We start from the raw sequence: 23,536 nt of genomic DNA on the forward strand, positions 1-23,536 counted from the left end.
AAAATCTGTTGTTTAACATGTGTTATCGTCATGGATGGAGTTCTCCTTAGACCAGCATTATATTTCATATTTTCTTCATTTTATGCTCCTTGAAACTTGCATCATCATCATTGTTTGTTTCCTTGAGTGCTCGATTTTGCATGTTGTGTTTCTCATATTATAAGGCCGCTAAAGAGATCAGGCTGCATCTATGGATGTTGCCCTTTCGACAGTCAAATCATTGGCTTCCCTTGTTACATGAATTTTATGGATTTTGAAGTCAAGAACATCATGTGATTGACCTAATTCATATAAAACCTTTGATTTTCATTCATTTGTTATGTTTAAAATGAATATGTTTCACATGTGTTCGTTTGGGTTCTTTTGTGTTTTTGTGGATTTTTAGCTATGATCATTATGAGATTAGGTTGGTCCACGTGAAACCATAGATGAATGGGCACTAACAGTGGCAAAATTCATCCATATATATTCATATACGTTATTTTCAAGTTTTGGCATCCTACATGTTATGAACATGTAATTTTTCTTTTTGCTTACAAGTGTGCATCATATTTGGCATGTTTCATGCATGATAGGTATTGTTCATGTCCCATGCATTAGTCTACGTGTCTAGGTCATGGAGGAGATCATCTTTAGATTGATTTTCAAGTTTTAGGTATCCATATGATGATATTTTTAAAACCTGGTTTCTAAAATTTACAGAATTTTGCCCCACTTTAGCACATTTTGAGACTATGAGTCGAATGTTGACAAAGCCACTTTTACTGTTTAGCGAGGTTGCCCACCCACTACTTTGCCAGACCGTGCGACGTCGTCGATAATTTTTTTTTTTTTGGTGAGGGTAGTCACTTTTCGTTTTATTTTTTTATACATTTTTAAATAATATATACAAATACAATAGGTACTCTTATCAATAGTTTATTATTTTAACATTTTTATGGAGAGACGTCTTTGTGGCTATTTACATGAAAAGTTGAGGGGCCGGTTGTGCACGTACAAAACTTGGGCGGTAATCCGTTGTTGATAAAAAAAAAAAATTGGACGTCGCTGTGTAGTTTAATAACTTAAATATGGAGATTTCTTTTCCTTTAAAATAGTGACTGATCGGTGGATCTTCTGCCGCAGAATGCATACACGAATAAGCGGGAGGGACAATCGAACCAGAACAACCGCACTTCGCGGTCGCGGAACGAGGAGAGCACGGAGGCACTAGCGTCTCGAGCTATGCGGTCGCTGAGGAATGCGTCATTCGGTGCATTCCCTTCCCTTGCCTCTTTCATTCGTAACTCCATCTCGTTCACCACCTCCTTCTCCCCTGTATCGTCGCCGTCACTTGTCCTGCTGGGTTGTCGCTGCCTGTCGACGTCATCTTCCAGGCTTTTCGTTGGAGGCTTGTCTTGGGGAGTGGACGAGAGATCCTTGAGGGATGCTTTCTCCTCTTTCGGAGACGTCACAGAAGGTAACTCTCTCTCTCTCCCCTCCCCTCCCCTTCCTCCCTCTCTCCCTCTATTAACACACGCACACACTCATACACACACATATGGAAGCAAATGGCCATCAAATTAGGCTGACGCCGTTAATCGATGCCCAGAAAGATGAAACCAAGTTGATGCCACGTAGGATCACTGTCATGTTCGGGGGGCATTTGGATTTGTACCCACGTGAATAAAGATGGGATAAATTGGACATCTGGAAGCTATAATCGGGAAAAATTGGAATAATATTTAAGGTTTGAGAATGTCACGCATGATCAAGAATGACCTAGGTGGAGATGCTGGACTTGAGGATTTCATGTTCGACGTTCGTTTTTTTTGCAGCTACTTTTGCTATTTTTCTTGTGAAGATACGGTGCTGTCCTAGGGGTGTTCCATTTCGTCCCACTTTTGTCAGTGATTGCAATGGAACGTAGCCAGACGCCTCCTGATGGTGCACAATTAGCAATTCATTGCCTTAGCTTTGTATGACGATGAAAGGGTTGGGAATAATGTTCTTGGGTGTTGCCAAATAGCTTCTCTCTCTCTTGTATCTGGTCTAGGAAACTTTTTCTGCTTTTCTGATTGTAAGTAGCTTAGATTTTCCACTCGGCTGTACGGTTCCACGATAAATCATAAGTCATATCTCTACATTTTGGATCGAGAATTTCGAGACTCTACCTTATTGGCAAGTATCAGATCCGTAGAGTTTTACTTATTTCCATGCTTCTGTTTGAATAATTCTTGAGGACCCGAAAATTTAATTCAATCAATTATGTATAATTGCTTCGTGCTTGTAAGTATGTTTACAACTGAAAATTTAAGCTTCCCACCTTTGTTTGGAATCTCTGTATTAATTTCGTGGATGAATTCCATAACATTTCCTTCTCTCTACTCATCTGAAATAGAGGTCTCTAGTAACTGACAGTGGTCTATGGATATTGATGCATACATTTAGAGCCCACTGAGGTGACGCTTAAACTGTATAAGGAATCTGGTTATAGCATCAAAGCATGCTTCTGAAACTAATTTACACTTAAGTTATGTTTCTAATATGGTTTTAGCATTATCTGTACAGGCTGCTGGCTATTCTAATTTAATAGCTATGTGTCCTTTATGTCTAAATTGCACTCGATCCGGGTGAATTTTTTCAATCATGAAACTGGATTGTAGTTAAGAAATAAAAAAGAACAGTTTTTGAGCCAAGTGCATAATTCATTCTTAACATTTGATGATTGTTGTGTCTCAGTGATGCAATCGGAATAATTTTTGCGAGGAGCCTTCTTTTGATATAGTATGTCACAGGGATATAGATGAATATAAGGTGATGCATCAATTTTATTAAGTTCTAAATTATGTTTCTGTATAGGGAGATATAGAATTCAAGCCAAAATGGAGTATCCACATGACATGCTTGAGGGTTATGATCCTGTCAAAGTTAAAAGCATCAGGAGACCAGGACTACCTGTCTTGTTAATAATGCCTGGTTGTCATGCTTGTATCAATGAATGCTGGACAATATAGTGATTAGGTTTTGGTCTTTTTAGATTTTTTGGATAGAGAAAGGAGTATATGGATGGGCAAGTTGTATTAACAACTAAACAAATGAAGCAGCAGCCTACTTTTCCTTTATCTTGCTGGTTATTAACAGGAAGAATAGTAGTTTGAGAATAATCAAGATCACAAACAAAGATGCCACTTTCGGGTATAAACAAGATGGGGGGCAGATATGAGAATATATGTCTAGAATCATCAAGATAATCTTAAAATGTGAATAGTTTGGAAGATGATGCTTAACGTAGCAAAGATGATGTGCTAAAATATCATATTGTATGGTGAAAGTTGCAAACACTTGAATTCAAGAATCTAACTTTTCTGTTCCGGAGGCTCACTTAAGCTAAATGAGGTTATAGCATTTCTTAAATGGCTAGAGCGCAATGTCTACTAAAGTTACTGTTACAGCCGGTAGTCTTAGAGAGAGAAAATCATCTTATTAAGTATTAACTAACCCTAATCTCAATAATAAATAGATTAGGGCAGCAGTAGAGACTTACAAATAACATCAACCAAAAATAGAGAAATGTTTAAAGAGAACTTCTAACTATTGAATATTGTAAAGGACTACTTAGAAACTTAAAGTTTTCTAATTCAACACTCCTCCTCAAGCTGGAGCATCCATATTAATCATACTAAGCTTGTCACAACATCTAGAGAAATCACCAATAGAAAGAGCTTTGGTGAAGACAGACATCTGCAGTCGATCTTCAGAAGATACATGAATGGTGGCTATGTTTCCTCCTTGAACAAGGTCCTAATGTAATGGCAATCCACTTCAATATGTTTAGTTCTCTCATGAAAAACTGGATTGTTTGTAATGTATGTGGTGTATGTGGCTGCTCTATTGTCACAATACATCCTCATGGGAAAAAGAATTGACACACTTGGGCTAGTTAGCATGAATTTAGCTCAGGTCATTCAGCTTTAGTTTGAGTCATAGCTTTGTACTCAGATTCTGCACTAGATCTTGACATCACACTTTGCTTTTTTCTTCTCTAGGATATAAGGTTGCTTCCCACAAATACACAGAATCTTGTGGTAGACTTTCTGTCTTCGATTGAGCCAGCATAGTCAGCATCACTATAGGCTTCCACTTCTAAGATTTTGCCTTTTGTGAACAAAAGTCCTTTACTTGAAGATGATTTCAAATATTTGACCACCATTAATGTTACATCCTAATGAACTTTTCTAGGTCTTTCTATGAATTGACTTAGCTTCCTTACTGCAAAGTAACATAGAAGAGCTTTCAAGTAAGGGATCTGTATGATCGAGAATCTACTAATTATGATTGGTCATCATGAAGATGTATGCGTGTATTCATAGGTAGAGTGGCCGGTTTAGCTCCTAGCATCTTGGTATCCTACAATAAATCAAGAACATACTTCACATTGGGATAGAACTACACATTCATTGTTGGGAGCAACCTCTATTCCCAAAAAATATCATAGTTAACCAAGATCTTTCATCACAAAGTATTTTTGAAGAAACAACTTTGTACCAGAAATATCTTGATCGGAGTCACCTGTCTAGATAATATCATCAACATAAACTACTGGAATGGTCATACCCTTGGAATTCTTCTTGATAAACAGAAAATGATCTAGAGGGGATTTCGTAAAGCCACACTTTGAGACCACCTCAGAGAACTTGTGGAACCACGCATGAGGACTCTGCTTGAGTTCCATATATAGCTGTCTTCAGTTTGCACACTTTTTCACACTTCCATTGTTGTTGAAAGTTGAAACCTTAGTAGCTGTTGCATTTAGACAGTCTCATCGAGATTACCATACAAAAAGACATTTTTGACATCAAGCTGATACATGTGCCAGTCATGGTGTACAACCACGAAGATGATAAGACGGATGGTTTCCAACCGGACAACAAGAGAAAAAGCTTCAAAGAAATCAACAACATAGGTCTGTATGCAGTCTTTAGCAACCAACTTGGCTTTGTATCTTTTCATAGAACCATCAAAATGATATTTCACAGTGAATACCCACTTGGAGCCAACAATGTCACAACTAGGAAGTGAATCAACAAGTTCCTAGGTGCCCACCTGAACCAAGGCATCTATCTCATCTTGCATAGCTTGTCTCTACTGAGTATCTAATAAAGTATATTGGTGACAAGTAAGAACTGCATGGATAGTCAGAGCTTGAATAAACTGTTGCATACTTTGACCAACACCGTCAGTAGAAACAAAATGAGATATCAGATGCAAAGTACACTGTCGCTTGCCTTTGTGAGGAGCAATAGGTAAGTCCTGATGGGGATCAGATATATTTATGCTCAGCTGGGTATAGTCACCTTAGATGTACTTAACTCTTGAGAAGAAGTTGGGGAATGATCATGAGAGGGGTCCTGTCGGTGTCTGTATATTAGCGGAGGATCACGAAACTTGGAAAGACCAGAAGGAGACTCACTAGAAGGAGAACCACATGGGAATGACACCAATGGAATGAGAGGAATAGGTAGTGGGCCAGATGATCGTGGCATCTAAATAGAGGTAGGAGAGGGACTATGATAAGGTTGAGACTCAAAGAATGTGACATCCGCACTGCTCCTTTTGAGTCAAGGAGTCAAAACATTTGTAACCTTTATGAGTTTTGGAGTAGCCAATGAAGATATACTTAATTGCTTCAGTAGCCAATTTATTATGTGTAGGTCCAAGGTGTGAACAAAGCATGTGCAACAAAATATTTTGGAAGCGATCAGAAACAACGGTCGTTGTGGCCCTGTGGGTACACAAGTTTAATGAGAACCTGGTTGTCGATGGAGGATGAGGGTAAACGGTTGGTCAATGAATAAGCAACAAAAATGACATCTCCTAAAAAATATGCAGGTAAATGAGTATAAAGCATCAGGGAACGCACCTCATTTAAAAGTTGGCAATATTTTCGCTCAGCTACTCCATTTTGCTGGGAGGTATGGAGACAAGTAAACTGAGGGGAAATGTCATTATCAGAGTAAAATTTTATTAATGTAGATGCCTTGAACTCAAGTGCGTTATTAGTGCGAATGCTTTTAACAAGAATAGCAAACTGGGTCTTTATTTCAATAATAAGGTTCTTGAGAGTATATATGATTTCAGACCTTTCTTTCAAAAGAAAAACCCAAGTGGCTCGAGAATAATCATCAATAATGATAATGAAACAATGAAATCTAGACCTGCTAGCAACTTTGTTAGGACCCCACACATCAACATGAAGAAGATCAAATAGTCTACAACTAGACGACCTAAGACTTGATGACAGACTTCACACTGGAACGACTCTGGTACTGACAGATGAGGAAGTAGGTGTTAGAATGTGTGTATCCCTTCTATACATACATATATGTACATACATTACATATATTAGTCATCTAATATGTGTCACATATATATGTATTTTATAGGTTTGGGTACTTAGGATATTTATGTAACTTTTTACCTTCTTTTTGTCTTTTTATTTTCTGTATTTTTCCTGTTTTACCCCTGCCCCTTTCTGATTTTATCCAAAGGGGACCCAAGGGGAGACTAGTCCCAACGGCTAGAATTCTAGCCATTGGAACTAGTCTCCAACAGCTAGCTCTCTCCTCTCTTTTGTCTCTTCTTTATCGAAGCATATAGAGATGGACTGTCATTATGTTTGTGAAGAATTCCTTCAGAAGAATATTGATCTCTCCTATGTTTCTTCTGAATATCAACTAGGCGACTTCTTCACAAAGGCTCTTGCAGCAGCCAGATTCCAATTTCTCCTTGGCAAACTTTCGGTTATCACACCGTAAGTTTGAGGGGGGGTGTTAGAATGTGTGTATCCCTTCTATACATACATATATGTATATACATTACATATATTAGTCATCTAATATGTGTCATATATACATATATATGTATTTTATAGGTTTGGGTACTTAGGATATTTATGTAACTTTTTACCTTCTTTTTGTGTTTTTATTTTCTGTATTTTTCCTGTTTTACCCCTGCCCCTTTCTGATTTTATCCAAAGGGGACCCAAGGGGAGACTAGTCCCAACGGCTAGAATTCTAGCCGTTGGAACTAGTCTCCAACGGCTAGCTCTCTCCTCTCTTTTGTCTCTTCCTTATAAATAGTGTAGATTCTCTAGTGTAAGGTCATGGCTTTTTAGCCTACTTTATGTATCTCTCATTGTGATTAATTTAAGTTCTTCTTCACCTCTTGTTTGAGGGCTTGTGAGTTTGACTTGTTGGTGGAAGCTTCAAGGCTGATTTGCTTGAAGTATTTGTCTCTTTGGGCCTGATTTACAGTAGGTGACAGAGCTTGGAGACAAATGGATGACCTAGTTTGAGATGCCACTGGAAGGAGGATGACAATAAAGAAGTCGAGGAGGCTGTAATACCCACAAAATTAGACAAGATTTAGATGCCCCCTTTCTCATTGCCTACACTAATCGTCTTTCCAGTTTGCAAGTCCTGAAATGAACATAAACAAGAGTTAAATGCAACACAACAATATAAGTCATTAGTTAATTGTCAGACTGATAAAAGATTAGTGGGAAACTTAGGAGCATATAACACATTAGGAGTTGTCATAGATTGAGAAATCTTAACATCTCCATAACCCATAATAGGAGACTATCTTCCATTTGCGAGTTTCACATGACGAGACTGAGGTAATGTGGGGGCAAGGTAAACAATGAAGGTCTACTACAAAAGTGTCTCGATGCATAGTACCTGTATCATGTGGAGCAAGATTGGCAGACTTAGCACTATCTATCATAATTATGGAGGTCGATGGCTGAATAGATCTGTGTGTTAAGAACTGCTCATATTCTAACTTGTTTATATTCATTATCACAGTCTCAGGATGGAAAGAAGACGAAGACCTCTCTACTGCTGATGAAGCTGCCTAGACAGCTCCAATAGGAGACTATAATGAAACCTTGCCTTGCTTAGATGCAACACCTCTGCCTAGGGATGTAGCGGAAGGACGACCATGCTTATCCCAACATCTGTCTTTCAAATGCCCTATTTTCCACAGTAAGTGCATTGAAATCTCTCACGACCTCCTCCTGACATTCGACCTATGGCCCTCCCCTTGAAGAAACTACCCCTACAGCCTCCTGATGTCACCAAGGCAGAGGTAGGAACATCAGTGGAAGGCTGAGAAAGGGTCACAACAAGGCGACTGAGTCTATTGTAAGCCTCAGTTAGGTCATGGACTTTTGCTCTAATCAACACTTGTGCCTTTGCTACTGCGTATTTAGGAGAGAGCCTGATGCAGAATGAAAGCAGAAACAAATCTTGTAACTGGATCTAGTTAGTTTTTTTTAATACTCTTAAACGGACCCATATCTGCAATCCATCCCTTTCCTCTATACAAAGGGACTTTGGTTCATTTTGTGAGACAGTCAAGAAGTTCAAAATAAATGAAATGCAAACTTTTGTTCTTGTTTGTTTAATCATTTGCTTGAGTTTTTGTTAGTTTAAGTTTAGTTGTGAATGTAGTTGGATTAAGATCGGTTAATTTTGATTCTTGTTGCGTTAGAGCCCCTGTAGAAACTTTGCCACCATAAACTGTTCACCATGAGTCTTGTGGCATGTGGGATATGGAGGACGCAAAGCTTTCAGTCTTCATGGATTGACTTGATGGAAGCGAAGTACTGAGTAAGACTTTGATCACCTTGTCACAAATTAAGTAATTCCTCCTCCACCTGCAAGATCTTGCTAACATTCTTGTCATTAGAGTACGTTTGTTTCAAAAAATCTCACATCTGTTTGGCAAAGGTACAATATACAATAGTAGAGGTAATTTGTGGTTGCACACTATTCTTGATCCATGACATGACAATATTATTATCTTCTTTCCATGTACTATATTAACTATTCATCACAAGCTCATTTTCTTCTATAACATGTTCATTTCAATGTCCAATCATAGACATCATAAACACATATCACCAAATTTCATAATTAGATCCATCTAGTTTCCCAGTAGAGCCATAAGAAAAAGGATTGCCTTTGTTCTTATGCTCATATTGCATCTCTGTTTTGCCTTCATTAGCCATATGCGAGACTGGACATTATGACCTTAATCTGGTCGCACTTTGATAAAATCAAGAGTATAGCGCATAATAATCAACTTGAGAGGATTTAGGCAGCAGAATTTTTTTTAGCATGAATAAGAGTTCTTAGAAAAATATCTATCAAGTATCAACTTGCTATTTAGTAAATCAGTCCACCAATTACAGTAATCAACTTGAGAGGATCTAGGCAGCAGAATTTTTCAGCATGAATAAAAGTACTTAAAAAAAATCTATGAACTTGCTGCTCATCAGTCCACCAAACTCCCACATAGTAGGCTTCATATCATTGCTTACTAGAATCCACATATGCATATAAGAATGACAATCAATCTGATAAGAGTATAGTCCACGTACAGCCACTCTTCCATGAGCCCATATCTGACTTAGAACTTGCCAACGCAACTCCCATGCAGTTGCTCACGCGCCGCTACATCAACGTTGGGAACCTAATCACATACCTCTCACGTGTGATTAGGTTCCCCTTCCACGCTGCTCCACTATCTCCCGATCAGCAGAGAGAAGAGAGAAAGGAAGGGTAGAGGAAGAAAAGAGGTGGGAAGAGATTGGAGAGAGAAGAGGAGAAGATGTCGCCGGAAGGTCAAGTCAGCCGCTGGTGGAGAAGGGTGGATATCGCTGGCTTTGATGCCATGTTACAGTCGGCAGTCTTAGAGTGAGAAAATCATCTTATTAACTAACCCTAATCTCAATAATAAATAGATGAGGGCGGCGATAGAGACTTACAAATAATATCAACCAAAGATAGCGATCCAAGCTGCAGAAGCATGTAGTGTTCTAGAATTCCGTCCGCCGAATTGAAGAGCCCCATAGATGATCATCGGCAGCAACGACTTGCTGGGTTCCGACTCTGGTATCATTGTTAGCCTTTGCTAGCCAGTACCAACCTTCACCAGCCAAACCCTTGAGAAGCTCACGCACACCGATAACCCTCCCTTCTGGCCGTCCCCCTATTTATGGGTGTTATCGGGTCAGTCCAGTGGACCTAACCCATGATCCCATACCCGATATCTAACAACATAGGAAGTGGTTCTGAGGCCTTTTGGAGAGAATGTTGTAGGGTTCAAATGGGTTTACAAAATTAAGTACAAGCTAGGTGGCAACATCAAAAAGTATAAAACTAGACTTGTTGCAAGAGGCTTTACTCAACAATTTGGGTAGGATTGTGATGAAACATTTAGTCAGGTTGTTAAAATGGGGACGATAACATTATTATATCCTTAGCAGTCGATCATGACTGGAAGTTAATTAAACTGAATGGTAAGAATGATTTTTTCCATGAGGACTTGAAAGAGGAGGTGTGCATGGAGCAACTGCTAAGGTATACTGAAAACAATCCAGTGAATTGGGTATATAAGTTGCAACTTCTTTATGGTTTGAAACAGTCATCCCAATCATGGTTTGAAAGTTTCTCCCAACAATTAAAAAATGTGGAATTTGAAGAAGTGCTCTTGATCATTCTCATTTTATTTGTCAAGAGAATAGATTCCACTTGGTTGTTCATATATGTTGAAGACATTGTTACAGTTGGAAGCTCAGAAGGCTATATTTGTGAAGTGAAGGCAATGTTGAGGAAGTGTTTCAAGAGGAAAGATCTCGGGGACTTGAGGTACTTTCTTGGAATGGAAGTTGACAGGTAAAATGATGTTTAACTTTGACTGACACAACAAAAGTACACTCTTGATCTCTTGCAGAAGACAAGTACGTCAAATAGCAAACCTATGAGTACCTCAATGTGTTAAACCAGAAATTGAAAACTGAAGAAGGGGATTTGAATCCTGACCCAACTATGTACCAGAACATTGTTGGATGCTATAACACCTAATCTTTAACAAGCCAGACATTGTGTACTTTGTGAATCAAGTATTGCAGTTTATGCATTCTCCAAGGTGCGGACATATGGATGTTGTCAAAAGGATTTTATGATATTTGAAGGGCGTGGTAGGTGATGCCCATATACTGTAGAAATATTGTAGAAGTAACTGCACTTGTAAAGAACATACTTTTGCTACTTATGTAGATGCTGACTGGGCTAGGGACCATGGCCGAAGAAGATCAATGTCAGGTTATTGTATTTTTATTGTGCAGAACCTCATTTCTTGGAGCAGTCAGAAACAGAAAGTTGTAGATCATTTTAGTATCAAACTTTCTATTGGCAGAGGTCATGGGGGTGAAAAATATATTGGGTGAATTACGGGAACAGATTAGTCGATATGTACTCTTCTATCGTAATCAAAGTGCTATCAACATAGCATTCAACCCGATTCTCCGTAGCAGAATGAAACATATTGAATCAATATTTTATCAGGCAAAAGATGAAAAATAAAGAGATCGAGCCAAGAACAAACAATCAAGTCCATCAGGTTTGGTTTCTTAAGAACAAGTTGTGCATGGTCAAGGACTTGACCATGCACAACTGGAAGGAGTGTTAAAGAGGATGTATTAATGTGTTTGGATCTCGATCATGTCTTATGTTGGGGACACTGATCAAGATCCAAACATGTCTAATGTTAGGAGCATCTTTTATTTTTACACGTAGCATTGTAGGATTTCAAGAGGTTCTCCATCATTTACTCTCGTTTTCAGCCCAAGCGCCTTTGGAGTATTAATAATCTTGTCATTTGTTAACTTGGATCTATTTACAGCATTGGCAACAAATTTGATTTGTGAGAACAAGTAACCTCCTTGAGAGTATGAGCTTCAATCCAAAAAAAAAAAGTGAGAAACCCTAAGTCAGACATCAAATTCATTTTGCAAGAAATTTTTAATTTGTTTTACTCCATCACAAACGTCGTCTAAGGTTGTGGAGCTCCTTCATCAAAGTGCAGAACGAGGCAGGGGCATTGGTGAATTGTGATTGTTACATCGGCAACATAGAGAAGAAGAATGACAGTTCCTTTAGATATGATCTTAGTAAATAAAGAAGTACTAGAGTAACAAGCTTCAGAACCATGTCTATTATGACTTTAGTAAATCTGTCATACTAGGCTTTAGGGGCTTGCTTCAACCCATGAAGAGTCTTCTTCAATCAAACTTTTTATTTATGAACTCTGTATCTTGGAGGAAGAGTCATGAAAACTCCTTTATTAATTTTCGATTCAAGAAGACATTTTTAACATCCATATGGTATATGGGCCGACTTTTGACTATTGCTACAGCAACAAAGGTTCTAACGGATGCAATAGGGACAAAAATTTCCTCATAGTCTATCCCATATTCTTGAGAATACCCTTAGTTAATTTCACTTTAAATTTTTTAACTGATCAGTCAATTTTAGTTTTGACCTTATAGATCCATTTGCATCCTATGGTTACTTTCCCTTGGGTAATAATAGGATTTCCCATAGTTACATTTTTTCAAGGCCATTAGCTCAAAATTCATAGCCTCAAACCTTTGTGGAATTTGAGCAACTTCAAAATATGTTGTGAGTTCATTATATAAGTGAATAGCAGGAAGCTGATTTTTTGTGATTGGGTGAGAAAGAATCATAAGAGACAAATCTTTGAGGGGTCTCGTGCATTTATTTGATCTCCTAACAAAGATTTCAGGTTCATTTTCACTTCTAGGCACTTCTCTTCTATAGTGAGTGACAATTTCTTTAGCAGACTCTGTTCTATCAAGGTCTTCTTGACTATTTAGAAAATCAATTTCAGGAGTTTCATTTGTATAGTCATGAGAGCAATTTTAATCTTCTTCATTATCTTCAAAATTTGAGGGTAAGAGATCTATAAAAAGGAATAATCCAAATTATGTTTTGGTTCCTATTTTTTAAAATCTTTTTCATCCTCAAGAAAGACAACTTTGTATGATGCAAAAAAATTATCTATTTTTTCCTTGTTAATATGATACCACTTGTATCCTTTTTGACTTTCCGAATAGCCGACAAAAACACATTCAATTGCTTTAGGAGAAAGTTTATGACCTACCTTATTTACAATGTAGCATTTGCATTCAAAACTCTTGAGTTTTCAAAAAGGAGATAAATTATATAAAATTCTTGAGCTATGCAATCTATTAATTAAATAAACAGAAGCCAAAAGTGCTTCAGCCCAAAACTTTTTAGGAATATTCTTACGAAGGAGAAGGGAACTGCAGAGTTGCAGTTTCAATAATATAATGATTTTTCCTTTCAGATATACTATTTTGTTGAGGAGTTTTTTGAACAAGTTCTTTAATGATGGGTACCACTATTTTCCAATAAACTTTTAAATTTTTTTGAGAGGTATTCTCCTATCTGAGAGTCTTAATATTGATTTCAAATTGATTTTTAACTAATTGATGAAAGATTTTGAAGTATGAGGAAACTTCATATTTGTGTTTTAAGAAGTAAATTCAAACTTAGCTAAGTGAAGTTATTAATAAATATCTCATAGTAAGGGAAACCACCCCTAGATATAAGCAGAGTGGGACCCCATGCATCCACATGCTTTAGAGCAAAAGGTGATGATGTAGTTGAAGAACTATTTCAAAAAGGAAGGGATTTCATTTTTCCCAAATACATGCATTACAAGAGAGATTTTGATTACAAAATTTCCTTAAGAAAGGAATACAAGCAATTTTTCGTATATACTAATGTGACCTATTCTTTGATGCCAAAGAGTGATACTTTCTTTGTTGACAATATTACGCAAGGAGTTTGACAAATCCAAAAAGTCTATATAATAATAAATTGCCTCTTCTACATTCTTCCCCATTCATCTTCCCTGATGGGTAATCCTGTATCCAACATTTTTCAGGTGAGAAAACAACCTTACAATCATGATCCATAATTTGGGAGAGGAAAACAAATTTAAGTTCAATTTGGGTATACATCTTACATTTGGTACTTTGAAAAGTTTTGAATAATGTTCTTCCTTTTTAAATTTTCCGTTACTTTAGATTTGTAAAGATGTCCCATCGGTGACACATACAAAATTGGGAGTTCATATGTTGTGTTTTACATAAACTATCTTACTTTTGAAGCCTGCACCAAAGTAGCATCTCTCAAACACACTCTTAGTGTTAGTGGTGTCTCTGAAAAGGTTGGCTGAAGCTTGATAGAAACCCAATTGCCTTGAGCGGTGAATAAAGTATACCCAGGAAGGTGTGTTTGAGTCATGGAATGACTCCAGTAATCATTCTAATGTATCAAATATAAATTGTAAACAACCTTTGTAGGATATGAAAGCGGCAAATGAAAAAGTTCTCTCTCTCTCTCTCTCTCTCGCTCGATTCTTTAATCTGCATCTTCTTTCCTGCTGTAAAGATTCAGTTGAAAAAGGCTGAGTATAGCAATTTATGTTGACAGGTGAAGTCTTTATCAATATACATGAATCATATGACAGATTTCTATGAGGTGTTCTGGGAAATAGAATTTCAATAGTTTGAAGTAAGGTGATTATCCTGGTTGTCAAGGTGCCAACGTCATGATCAGCTTGGCTACTAATGTAGTTAGTTCTCACTTCTCATCATGAGTGTGAGTTTCATTTGAGGTTTTTGTTTTCATAATTCAAAAGTACACAACGCAAATATGCTCTTATACTTGTATACTAACACAAAGACATTGCACATTTGCTGCAAAAGCAAGAAAGCTCCATGAGTAGTTTTGAAGCTAAATAGCCCCTTCCCTTCTGTAATAGTTTCACATCCATTATGGGTCCTTTTTTTTTATATAATGAAATACAGTCAAGATTGAGTTTTCAACTGGGGGCTATGAGTCCATAATGGCAATGTGTGATCAAAGTTCATCTTGCTAATTGGGCAGGTTCCAGCTTCCTAGTTAAAGAAATTGAAGTTGCATGGGTACCATGGTATATAGGCTTATGCTTTTTTATGTTCCGTTTGTCGATAATTTTTACTGATCCATGTTCCACACGGCCAAGGAAACATCGTTTTTTAATTCTCACTTGGCGACCTGCATCAGTTTTTGGCCTTTCTAGTAGCATAAGCTCACGGAGAAGAATGTACTTCTGTATACAACTAGAAATGAAGAGTTTTTACTTTCTTACTACATATATACGTCCTACATCCTGAGGGCAAGGTTGCTTGCGCTTGGATTTTCTCAGCATGTTTAGGTTCAATCACTCAACATTTATTCTCTGTGTTGGTTTTTGTGTAAGGCATGTCATCTCTAGATTGATGACACTTTTTAGATGTAAAAATCAATCCAGTTTCTTATCTATATATAGCCATCTGAAATTTGAAGGAAGATTAGTGCATTCTAATGACATTTTTTTGAGATATGAAAGTCAAATCCAGTTCCTTATCTATGTAGCCATTTGAAACTTGAGGCAAGAGTAGTCCATTCTAGAGCTTCATCAAGCTAAATCGTAAGAAGAAAAGGTATTTGAGTCAATGCTTCAACACCTTGGTCTGAATTCCAGCCTCCTCTGCTTTGTGACAACAGCATGAAGAGGATACATTCTTCAGTTCATAGTTATAGCTGTAGCAGCACATCATACTTTGCAATGGCTGGTAATACGTTACTATTGCACTTTGTTTGCTAGTAGACAAATAATACTTATCCAGGGCCAAATAGAAAACGACATCTACTAGTGAATTGCTTATTGATTGGAGTCTCAATAACCAAACCTTTCAATTTGGCAGTACGGATAATCTACGACAGGGATTCTGGAAGGACAAGAGGATTTGGATTTGTATACTTCTCAAATGAGGAAGATGCTAAATCTGCAAAAGATGCCATGGATGGCAAGGTTTGATGAAAATTTTTAAGTTTTCTCTCATGCTTTTCTCCCCATAAATAAAGAAATTTCTTCTGTCTAACAGGCATTGCTGGGTAGGCCTCTGCGGATAAGTTTTGCAATCGAGAAAGTCAGGGGAAGCCCTCTCATAGTGCCTCGTCTGCCATCTGTAGAAGCTGAGTCTCGTCATAAAAGATCGTAGTACTTTCGTGTTCCAATTGTTATTCCTCGTTGTTTCTGTTCTTGTAAGTTAAATGCTGGATGTGTGCGTTTCTTATATCTGACAAAATGTAGTTTGCAAATTGTCTTTCTGCATCCACGACTCACATGTTTTCCTATCTACCGCACATAACCATTACCATAATCACAGAACATTCTCCTAGTTATTTTCCGCTGTCATTGTCGTTGATGTTTCTCGACCTGCATTGGGCTGGCTTTTAAAGGCAACCCACTGCTGGCATCGACGATACTGATAGGTTGAAAATGGAAAGAATTCAACAGAATTTTCTGACAAACATTTTTCACCTTTGTATTTTGAATATGTTTTATTCTCCTTGATGAAGGGGCACCTTCTGAGCACCTTTTGCCAACAAGAATGAACGATTCATGAGCTGCTCAGTTCATTCCTTTCTAATTGGGATGTTGCCGTGCTGCTGCTGAAAAACCGTACGCGTGACACGGGATTAACTATTTCTTGGTCCGTAGCCCTTGTGGCTGCTGTTAACTATGGCTGAAATGGTTTATTATAGCATGGGCAAGGGCCTTCCCTCTTGCTGACATGACCAGTCATTATATCAATCACGTCCTTTCCAACTGCTGCTACCGCCATCACATGGCTGCCTCTATGACCGGTTTATCATCGCCATTAAGACCACAACCACCATCACCACTGTCGTTTCTGCCACCTGTGTTACCATTCAACTTTGCCATGGCCATTACCAACGTCACCATTATCGCCATTGTTGCCACTACAGCCACTGCCCATAGCTACCATTGTTGCCACTACAGCCACTACCCATAGCTACCATTGTTGCCACTACAGCCACTATCCCTAGCTACTGCTGCCCTGCTACCTTGTTTCTTGTTTCCACCACCATCATCTAATTCCATTCTCGTTTTTCTTCTCATTTTACTCTATCTTGGGTTGTCTGATGACCGCTTAGTTTTTCCTTGTCCTCCTTTTCACAGGCAATTAGAGTTAGGTAGCCTACGCTAGTTTACATTGACCACGCACCAGTTCACCTCACTTCCTTTTAGTTGGATACTGGTCTAGAGCCTTTTTGCCCCCTTTCCAAACGATTTGCTATCTATGTCCCATGCTTTTACTCTTACATGTAACTACCAATGGGACTTGGGGGGAGATGGCCCCACTTAGCAGTAAACTGTCATCTCCTTGGAATGACATATGATCATAGTGTACGAATGAACCAAATGAGCCTGAATGTACTTGTTAAATTAGTAAAGTGAACACACGATCACTCCAAATATTACATTGATTTATTGCTTCCAACAATGTGAGTAATGATAAGAAAACTAGCTAAACAAACAACAGTAAATAGTTTTTTTTCCCTCTCAAAATACGGCTTCTTCTTTCCATCTTGATGTCGATGTAATGAGTACTTAGTACTTTCCACACTGGCGTTTTTTCTTTTAAGATCAGAAGCATGGATTCAGGAGATGAGAATGTAGTATTGAGTTAGGCCAGTCATTCTGTCGGACGGTCTTAGTAAATCCACTCTCCTCTATTATTAACTTTGGCTTCCAACATAACCTTATATGAGTCGATACCTTTCTTGGCATAGCCTACCTGATGTGAAGGCTGAGACTGGAACATGTTTTGGCAACGATGGGTATCTCATTACTGTACGTTTGACCCCCATTCTTCCCTTCCTGGAAACTCTTCACCTTTTACCAAGAGTTTGCTGGTCATCTTGGATGATGAACATGCAGAAAGCGAACAGTTTATGTAATTTCTCTAATAAGAGATACCTAATACAAAAATATCAAACAAAGGCCTGAAGAATAGAAAACCTTGGTTACAGTTTTTTGACCTTCTTCCAATATTACCTTGCATAGCAAAATTATGTTTTCACCGATTTAGCTAACATGTTTTGTATCTCAAGTTGATGGAAGGTTGCTTCGCGTTCTTATTTGACAGCATTTGTAAAGTACAGTCCTTGTTGTGAAAAGTGATTTCTCTGTTGAAGGCAAAAGGAAAAAGGAAAATTTTCGTTTCCTTTCCTAAGACAAAAAATGCACCCTACCCATGGGCATTAATCTGGCCTCGACGTTCTTCAAATTGGTAAGCCCCGAAGTACAAGTCCCTGGTAGGTGTCAAAAATCTTTTCGTATCTCAAAATCAATGAGGCACACACATATGGTGCAAAGCTGTTATTAAAGGTCAGAAAGCGAAAACATTTAAACCGGAGATGATCTATATTCCATTATGGAGAAGCTTTAGGAAAAGATGATTCTTTTGGAAGCTAATGGAATTTCATGGGTTCCTAACTAGAAAAAAAAAAAGCGGACTTCATATGTACATCAGCTGTTTATTCACAATTAGATTTGAAAAATGCTAATAGGTAGGGGAAATTCCACTCCGTATTATGCCAATTAAAACCTTTAGGAAAGCCTCCCCAGCACAAGAAAGGCGGGCCATGGATGAATCACTTTTACTGATGCCACTAGTATTTTAGAAAAAAAAGACTTGGTAACCATTTATAGCTATGTAAAATTGTCGTTGACACACACTTCGTACATCGTCCTATTCACTTGGCGGTATTAAAATCGAAAAAGGTGAGATGTTCTGGAGAAATCTCATTTGTTGATCATGCACTTTTACAAAGTTCCATCTAAAATTAATGAGTTTCCCTCCTCCTAGTCATTTGAGTTTTGCTGCAACCATGTTGGAGGGTAAGCCCCTTACTTTTATTGACAAAACAGTGATTTTTTACAAAGTTTCAAAAAATGTGGCAAAGGAGGACTGGCCTCAACTATAATGACTAGTCCTAGTGCAGCTCACTTGCCTTTTTGCAGGCTGGGAAACAACGTCTATGAGTTCAGCAGCTGGGTTAAAAGCCAAAAAGGTAATGTGATACATAAACACATAAAACGTAGAGGATGCCATCTCCGAACTGGATGGAACTTGTAAACACCTTTGAAGTTTCACTCTACATCTGTGAGGTTCGTCCATGACTTGAATGCCATAGAAAATGTTTGGGGCCAAAATATCAGAACATAATCAAGAGCCTTCCAATCTTCCCCCACTGCATGGCAACAAGATGAAGATCAACGCTCTTAATGGATGGTGGAGGCCAGGTATCTGGGATAATAGATGATGACAACCATCTTTTGATATCATGGACATAAGATGTGGCTTGACAACTATTGGCTGTCGAGATAGTTGTGGCTAAACTTTTAATTTCTTCCTATAGCAGTTTGCATGTCACTTATGGCTAAACTTTTAATCTCTTCTCATTGGAGTTTTCATGTCACTTTTGCCGAGACTTTTTTGTTCATGGAGGATTCTGTTATGGTTTTTCTATATAGAAGTAATGAATCATCAGAGGGCCTACAAGCTAGATATCAAACAACCAACCTCATTTGAAGGAGCAATCAATCCGTTTTTTCAATTTCCTTTCAAGGTGATCCGAGCATGAGGGTCTCCTAACAAAATGGGCACACCAAAATGGTAAATTTACATTCCATGAAGAGGTGTTCGGTTTCTTCTGCCAATGAACGTAGAAAACACTAGCAAGCTAAAGCGATACCTATATGCTCCAGCTTGTCTTGGGTCAGGAGTCTTCCCTCGACTGAAACAAATAAGAACCAAACTATCAACGGTCTAACTTTTGACCTCTAGAAATCTTGACTCCAAGCCCTAGATGTGCTTGTTTGCCTAATCCGTTCATATGCCTCACTGCAACCTATTTGTTCCACATTAGTATCCTTTCAAACTACGCAAATCAGATTTTAAAGTTAAGAAAGTGACAGAGTAAGTGGGTAATCCATGGGAACTCAAGCAATCCGTCAAAATCATACTTCACATTTATAGTTTTTCCTACGTTCATGTTGCAATGTGACAGAACCCTCATATAATCTTCTTTTAAGAGATAAGGCATTCTCATAATTGCATAGTTTTGTCAAAAAAAGTGCATAGTCACCTGCTCCCACTGTCATGAAACACAGTAGCCTATATCCTCCCAACCCCAAATTATTGATTTCTAGCTCCATGAGTGATACAGGCTAGTTTTGCTATCCAAAGGCTAGCATTTGCAAGGTATTTCATTCTCATCGTAGGCGACCACACTAAGTTGTGAAAAATTAATGAGGATGAACATCAACAGGCTAAGGTTTCGAAGACATGGTACCGTAACAATTCCTTTCTCCTTCTCTACTCTGAGTTTTCATATGAGCGTCTCCATTACAATGGGGTCACCATGCCTTAAGCCCATTTGAGAGTCAAAATACCGTTCTTCCCTGTGTTGATCACCACCACTTGAGATGCTGTGGAGACACAACACCAAATACAATCAATCGATTCTTGATGAAATCCTAAGTGTTCTAAGGCTCGTCTAAGGAATCTCCAATTTACCATATTGTATGCTTTGGAGAGATCCAGTTTTAAGAGCAAATAGACCTTTATGTTTATCCAAACTATTGGCTAACTCATGAGCTAACAAGATCCGGTCCTCATCTGGTCCTAGGTGAGCCTCGTAAGAGGAAAGACTCCTTGCTCAACCCCCAATATCCAGCCAAGGATATCCCACATGCGATGAGCAAAAATCTTTGTAAAGAACTTGTATAAGCTATTGCACAATGTGATTGGTCTATTGTCTTTGATCTCCACTACTCCTTGGTGTTTGGGAATGAGGACCAAGTGAGCTCTGTTAAGCTTCATAAACATCTTGCTAGATAAGAAGAAAACTTTGATAGCTGCGTAATGTTGGCCCCACCACATCCCAACATGACTTAAAGAAATCTGAAAGAAATCCATTTAGGTCCTACGGCTTTATCATTTGCAGAGGAGAAGACAACTTTATGGATTACCTCAAATATTATTGGGGAGCTACCATGAGGGAACAGTTAGTGTTCATGTTCAAGAGGTACCTATTAGTAGAAAGCACCCAGTCCAGACGACATTGCATGTTCTGTCCCCCAAAACGGTTGTTGCTTCATGTAAATGATTGAAATTCATCAACATTCTTGGATAAATTTCCTAAAGGATTCACAGGTTAAGTCGACTTACTATTTTTCTTATTGTGAGGACAACATCATATTAAATGTCCTATCAAGACAACATGTAAGTTCTATTGCATCACTCACTTTCAAATTCTTCAAGGAGTCTGCCCAGGTGGCAAGGTGACAATGGAGATAGACTCCATAGAGCACAAAATTATTTTGACCCAATCGATTATAGTATATAATTGTAATCTAGTATTTAATAACACTAATGGTAGTGACTTGAAGGACTAAGAGTTTTTAACCTATAACGATTCTAACAATGTCCTCCCAAAGTACATGATTGGTAAAAGAAGTAAAACTCTTATGCATATGACCACTTCTCCAAGTTGGTAGGGGAGAAAAAGGTGTCCAGTAGAACTATGCAATTGAAGTCATAGTAACAAATCATACACAACAGGTCTTGCTACGCAGAAACTCAAAGTAGACCTTGGACGTACCAGGAAATGAAGATAACAAAACTCATTTATGGCTGATAAGGGAGAGAGAGAGACCAGGAACTAACCTTTCAATGTTCCAAGCTATCACTAGTAGAGACTAACTGCTGTTTTCCTCCAGCTTCCTTGGATGCAACCGTGGGGCTGCTGCCGCACCTCTCCTTCTCCATGATGGAGCAAGAATGATCATTAGGGCCTTCAAGATTGGCCACCCAACATGCGCTGGTTGAGTTCGCTGTTCACTGTAGCATCGTGGAACTGAAGCTTGCTTTGATTTGAGTCTCCCTCTTCATCACTAACGTCATCTTCGGATTGAGATTGAAAGCCCAGTTTGTTAGTGACTTCCTTAAGGGATCTTTTACTCCTTCTTTTCTTCCTGCTATAAGTGGATAAATCAAATGTTGTTTTTGTTCTACCGTGCTTGTTGTGGAATGAGCTCAGACTTGGTCTTTTAATTATCAGTGATATTTGCTGGGATGCTTTTGCTAGAATGTTTATTGAGTTTATCGCCATCGCTAAGGCTTCCCCTTGTTCTCCCAAATGATATGGAGGGGTAAAACCTAGTGAAGGGGGAGAGTTAAATGTAAGATCATTTGGTGGGCCGGCATATGTCTATGAGGAATTTCAGACATTATGGCTGTCTTAACGTAAATATCCGCTTAAGTGATTGTATTTTGGAATATTACGTCATTTTAGATGGTATGAGTGATTTTGAAATGTATAGATATCTGTATGCAATTACGGACTCTTTGATGGGTTGAATCCATAATTTCCCATAATATAAAATGGTATTGGTCCCTGGGGTCGTACGAATGGTTGGCAGAAACATTGGTTTCTAGGGTGGTCTCTTCCCCATCTGAGAGTCACCACACGTGCATCACAAAGACCATGGAAGATCCTACTACAATCCGATCGTCCATTTGTTCAGATGGATTCAGGTACGCTTCTGCTACAGTTAAGATTTTGTTTTCAATGATTTAGCATAAACATGATCCTGTTTAGGGCATATTGTTTTTGTATATGCATGAGGGAAATCTCCCATCAATTGATATCAGAGCCCTGTGTTCATTGTTAAATCGTTGATTTTTGGATGAATTTTTGTGCGTCCTTCCCTTTCGATTCTTCCCCTGTTCTCGGCTGCAAAATTTTTTTTCAAAAAAAAAAAAAAAGGGTCGACGGCTTCCGTTGCAGTCATTTGAGGATGCAGGAGGTATGGGGAAGGGGACGGTTAGTTCGGCGAGCGACCGTCACTGGAAGGCGATGGCTGGCTTCGGGTCGTCCTAGCATGACCTGCCAATGGGTGGCCTGCCGGTGAACCCCTTTTCGTCCGTCGCAGCCATTGAATAAGAAGAGGAAGGGAAAGGGTCAGAAGGGAGGGGCGACAGCCGTCGAAGGGCCACCACCGGCGACATAGCTGTCACCGAACGGGCCCATGAGACCGACCGATGCCCACCCAAGGTCGCCGGTGGCTTCCTCGCCGCTGCAGCAGCCGCCCAAATCCATTAAAGGGGGCAGATGTGCATAAGGTAGAAAACCGGCTGATTCCGGCCGATTTTCGGTGGGCGACGGCCGGCCGTCCTGGCGGCACCCACCGGCGGCCACCCACGAAGTTGGGTGGCCTGCCAGTGGAAGACCACCGCTCACCTGCCGAACGGGCGGTCGAGCGTGGGTTGGATCGGGTCGAGTCTTGACAGACCCGATCCAGATCCATCAGATTTAAAAAAAAAAAAAATTCGCAGCCTGCCCCGCCTGCATGCCCGTGTTTAAGTATACAGGGCAATGAATATGTGATAATTTTTAGGTTTTCATGTGAATAGTGAGTCAATCTAAAGATGGACTCGTTATTTGACAGGACTAATTATCTATATTCATTGTTGACCAAGAATACCACTTGCAGTTAATATTTAATCAAAAAATTAGATATTAATGTTGCACCGGTACCTTGTGATGGGATTTGGGCAATTGTATTTAAATTCATTTATATTTGTTATTTCATCTATGTACATGTATTGATTGTGAGCATGTTCGGTATTTTTGTTCTTTGTACAGTGAGTTCTGCTTCCATGATATTTGTAAATTTGAGTACTATT

The 23,536-nt window shown here is 38.7% G+C and overlaps 1 protein-coding gene across 2 annotated transcripts; it reads left to right on the top strand.

Annotated features, from left to right (window-relative positions):
* Nucleotides 1–1,100: 1,100 nt before the first annotated feature.
* LOC116266097 (glycine-rich RNA-binding protein 4, mitochondrial-like) lies at nucleotides 1,101–16,154 on the top strand. Of its 2 annotated transcripts, none has more exons than XM_031647194.2 (3): nucleotides 1,101–1,459; nucleotides 15,674–15,780; nucleotides 15,854–16,154. In XM_031647194.2, the coding sequence occupies exons 1-3, from the start codon at nucleotides 1,225–1,227 to the stop codon at nucleotides 15,968–15,970; spliced, it is 459 nt and encodes a 152-aa protein (XP_031503054.1). In that variant the 5' UTR covers nucleotides 1,101–1,224; the 3' UTR covers nucleotides 15,971–16,154. The 2 variants fall into 2 exon arrangements, with proteins under 2 accessions (XP_031503054.1, XP_049936451.1); XM_050080494.1 differs by having other exon boundaries at nucleotides 15,834–15,962.
* The last annotated feature ends 7,382 nt before the right edge of the window (nucleotides 16,155–23,536 follow it).

This window comes from Nymphaea colorata, chromosome 1 (assembly GCF_008831285.2).
Source record: "Nymphaea colorata isolate Beijing-Zhang1983 chromosome 1, ASM883128v2, whole genome shotgun sequence".
Classification (NCBI taxonomy): Eukaryota; Viridiplantae; Streptophyta; class Magnoliopsida; order Nymphaeales; family Nymphaeaceae; genus Nymphaea; species Nymphaea colorata.

Bases quoted from the DNA above. Each gene is read 5' to 3' on its own strand.
- LOC116266097 (XM_031647194.2), top strand. From the start codon at position 1,225: ATGCGGTCGCTGAGGAATGCGTCATTCGGTGCATTCCCTTCCCTTGCC. The intron at 1,460-15,673 runs GTAACTCTCTCT...TCAATTTGGCAG, and splicing joins TTTCGGAGACGTCACAGAAG to TACGGATAATCTACGACAGG. The intron at 15,781-15,853 runs GTTTGATGAAAA...TCTGTCTAACAG, and splicing joins AAGATGCCATGGATGGCAAG to GCATTGCTGGGTAGGCCTCT.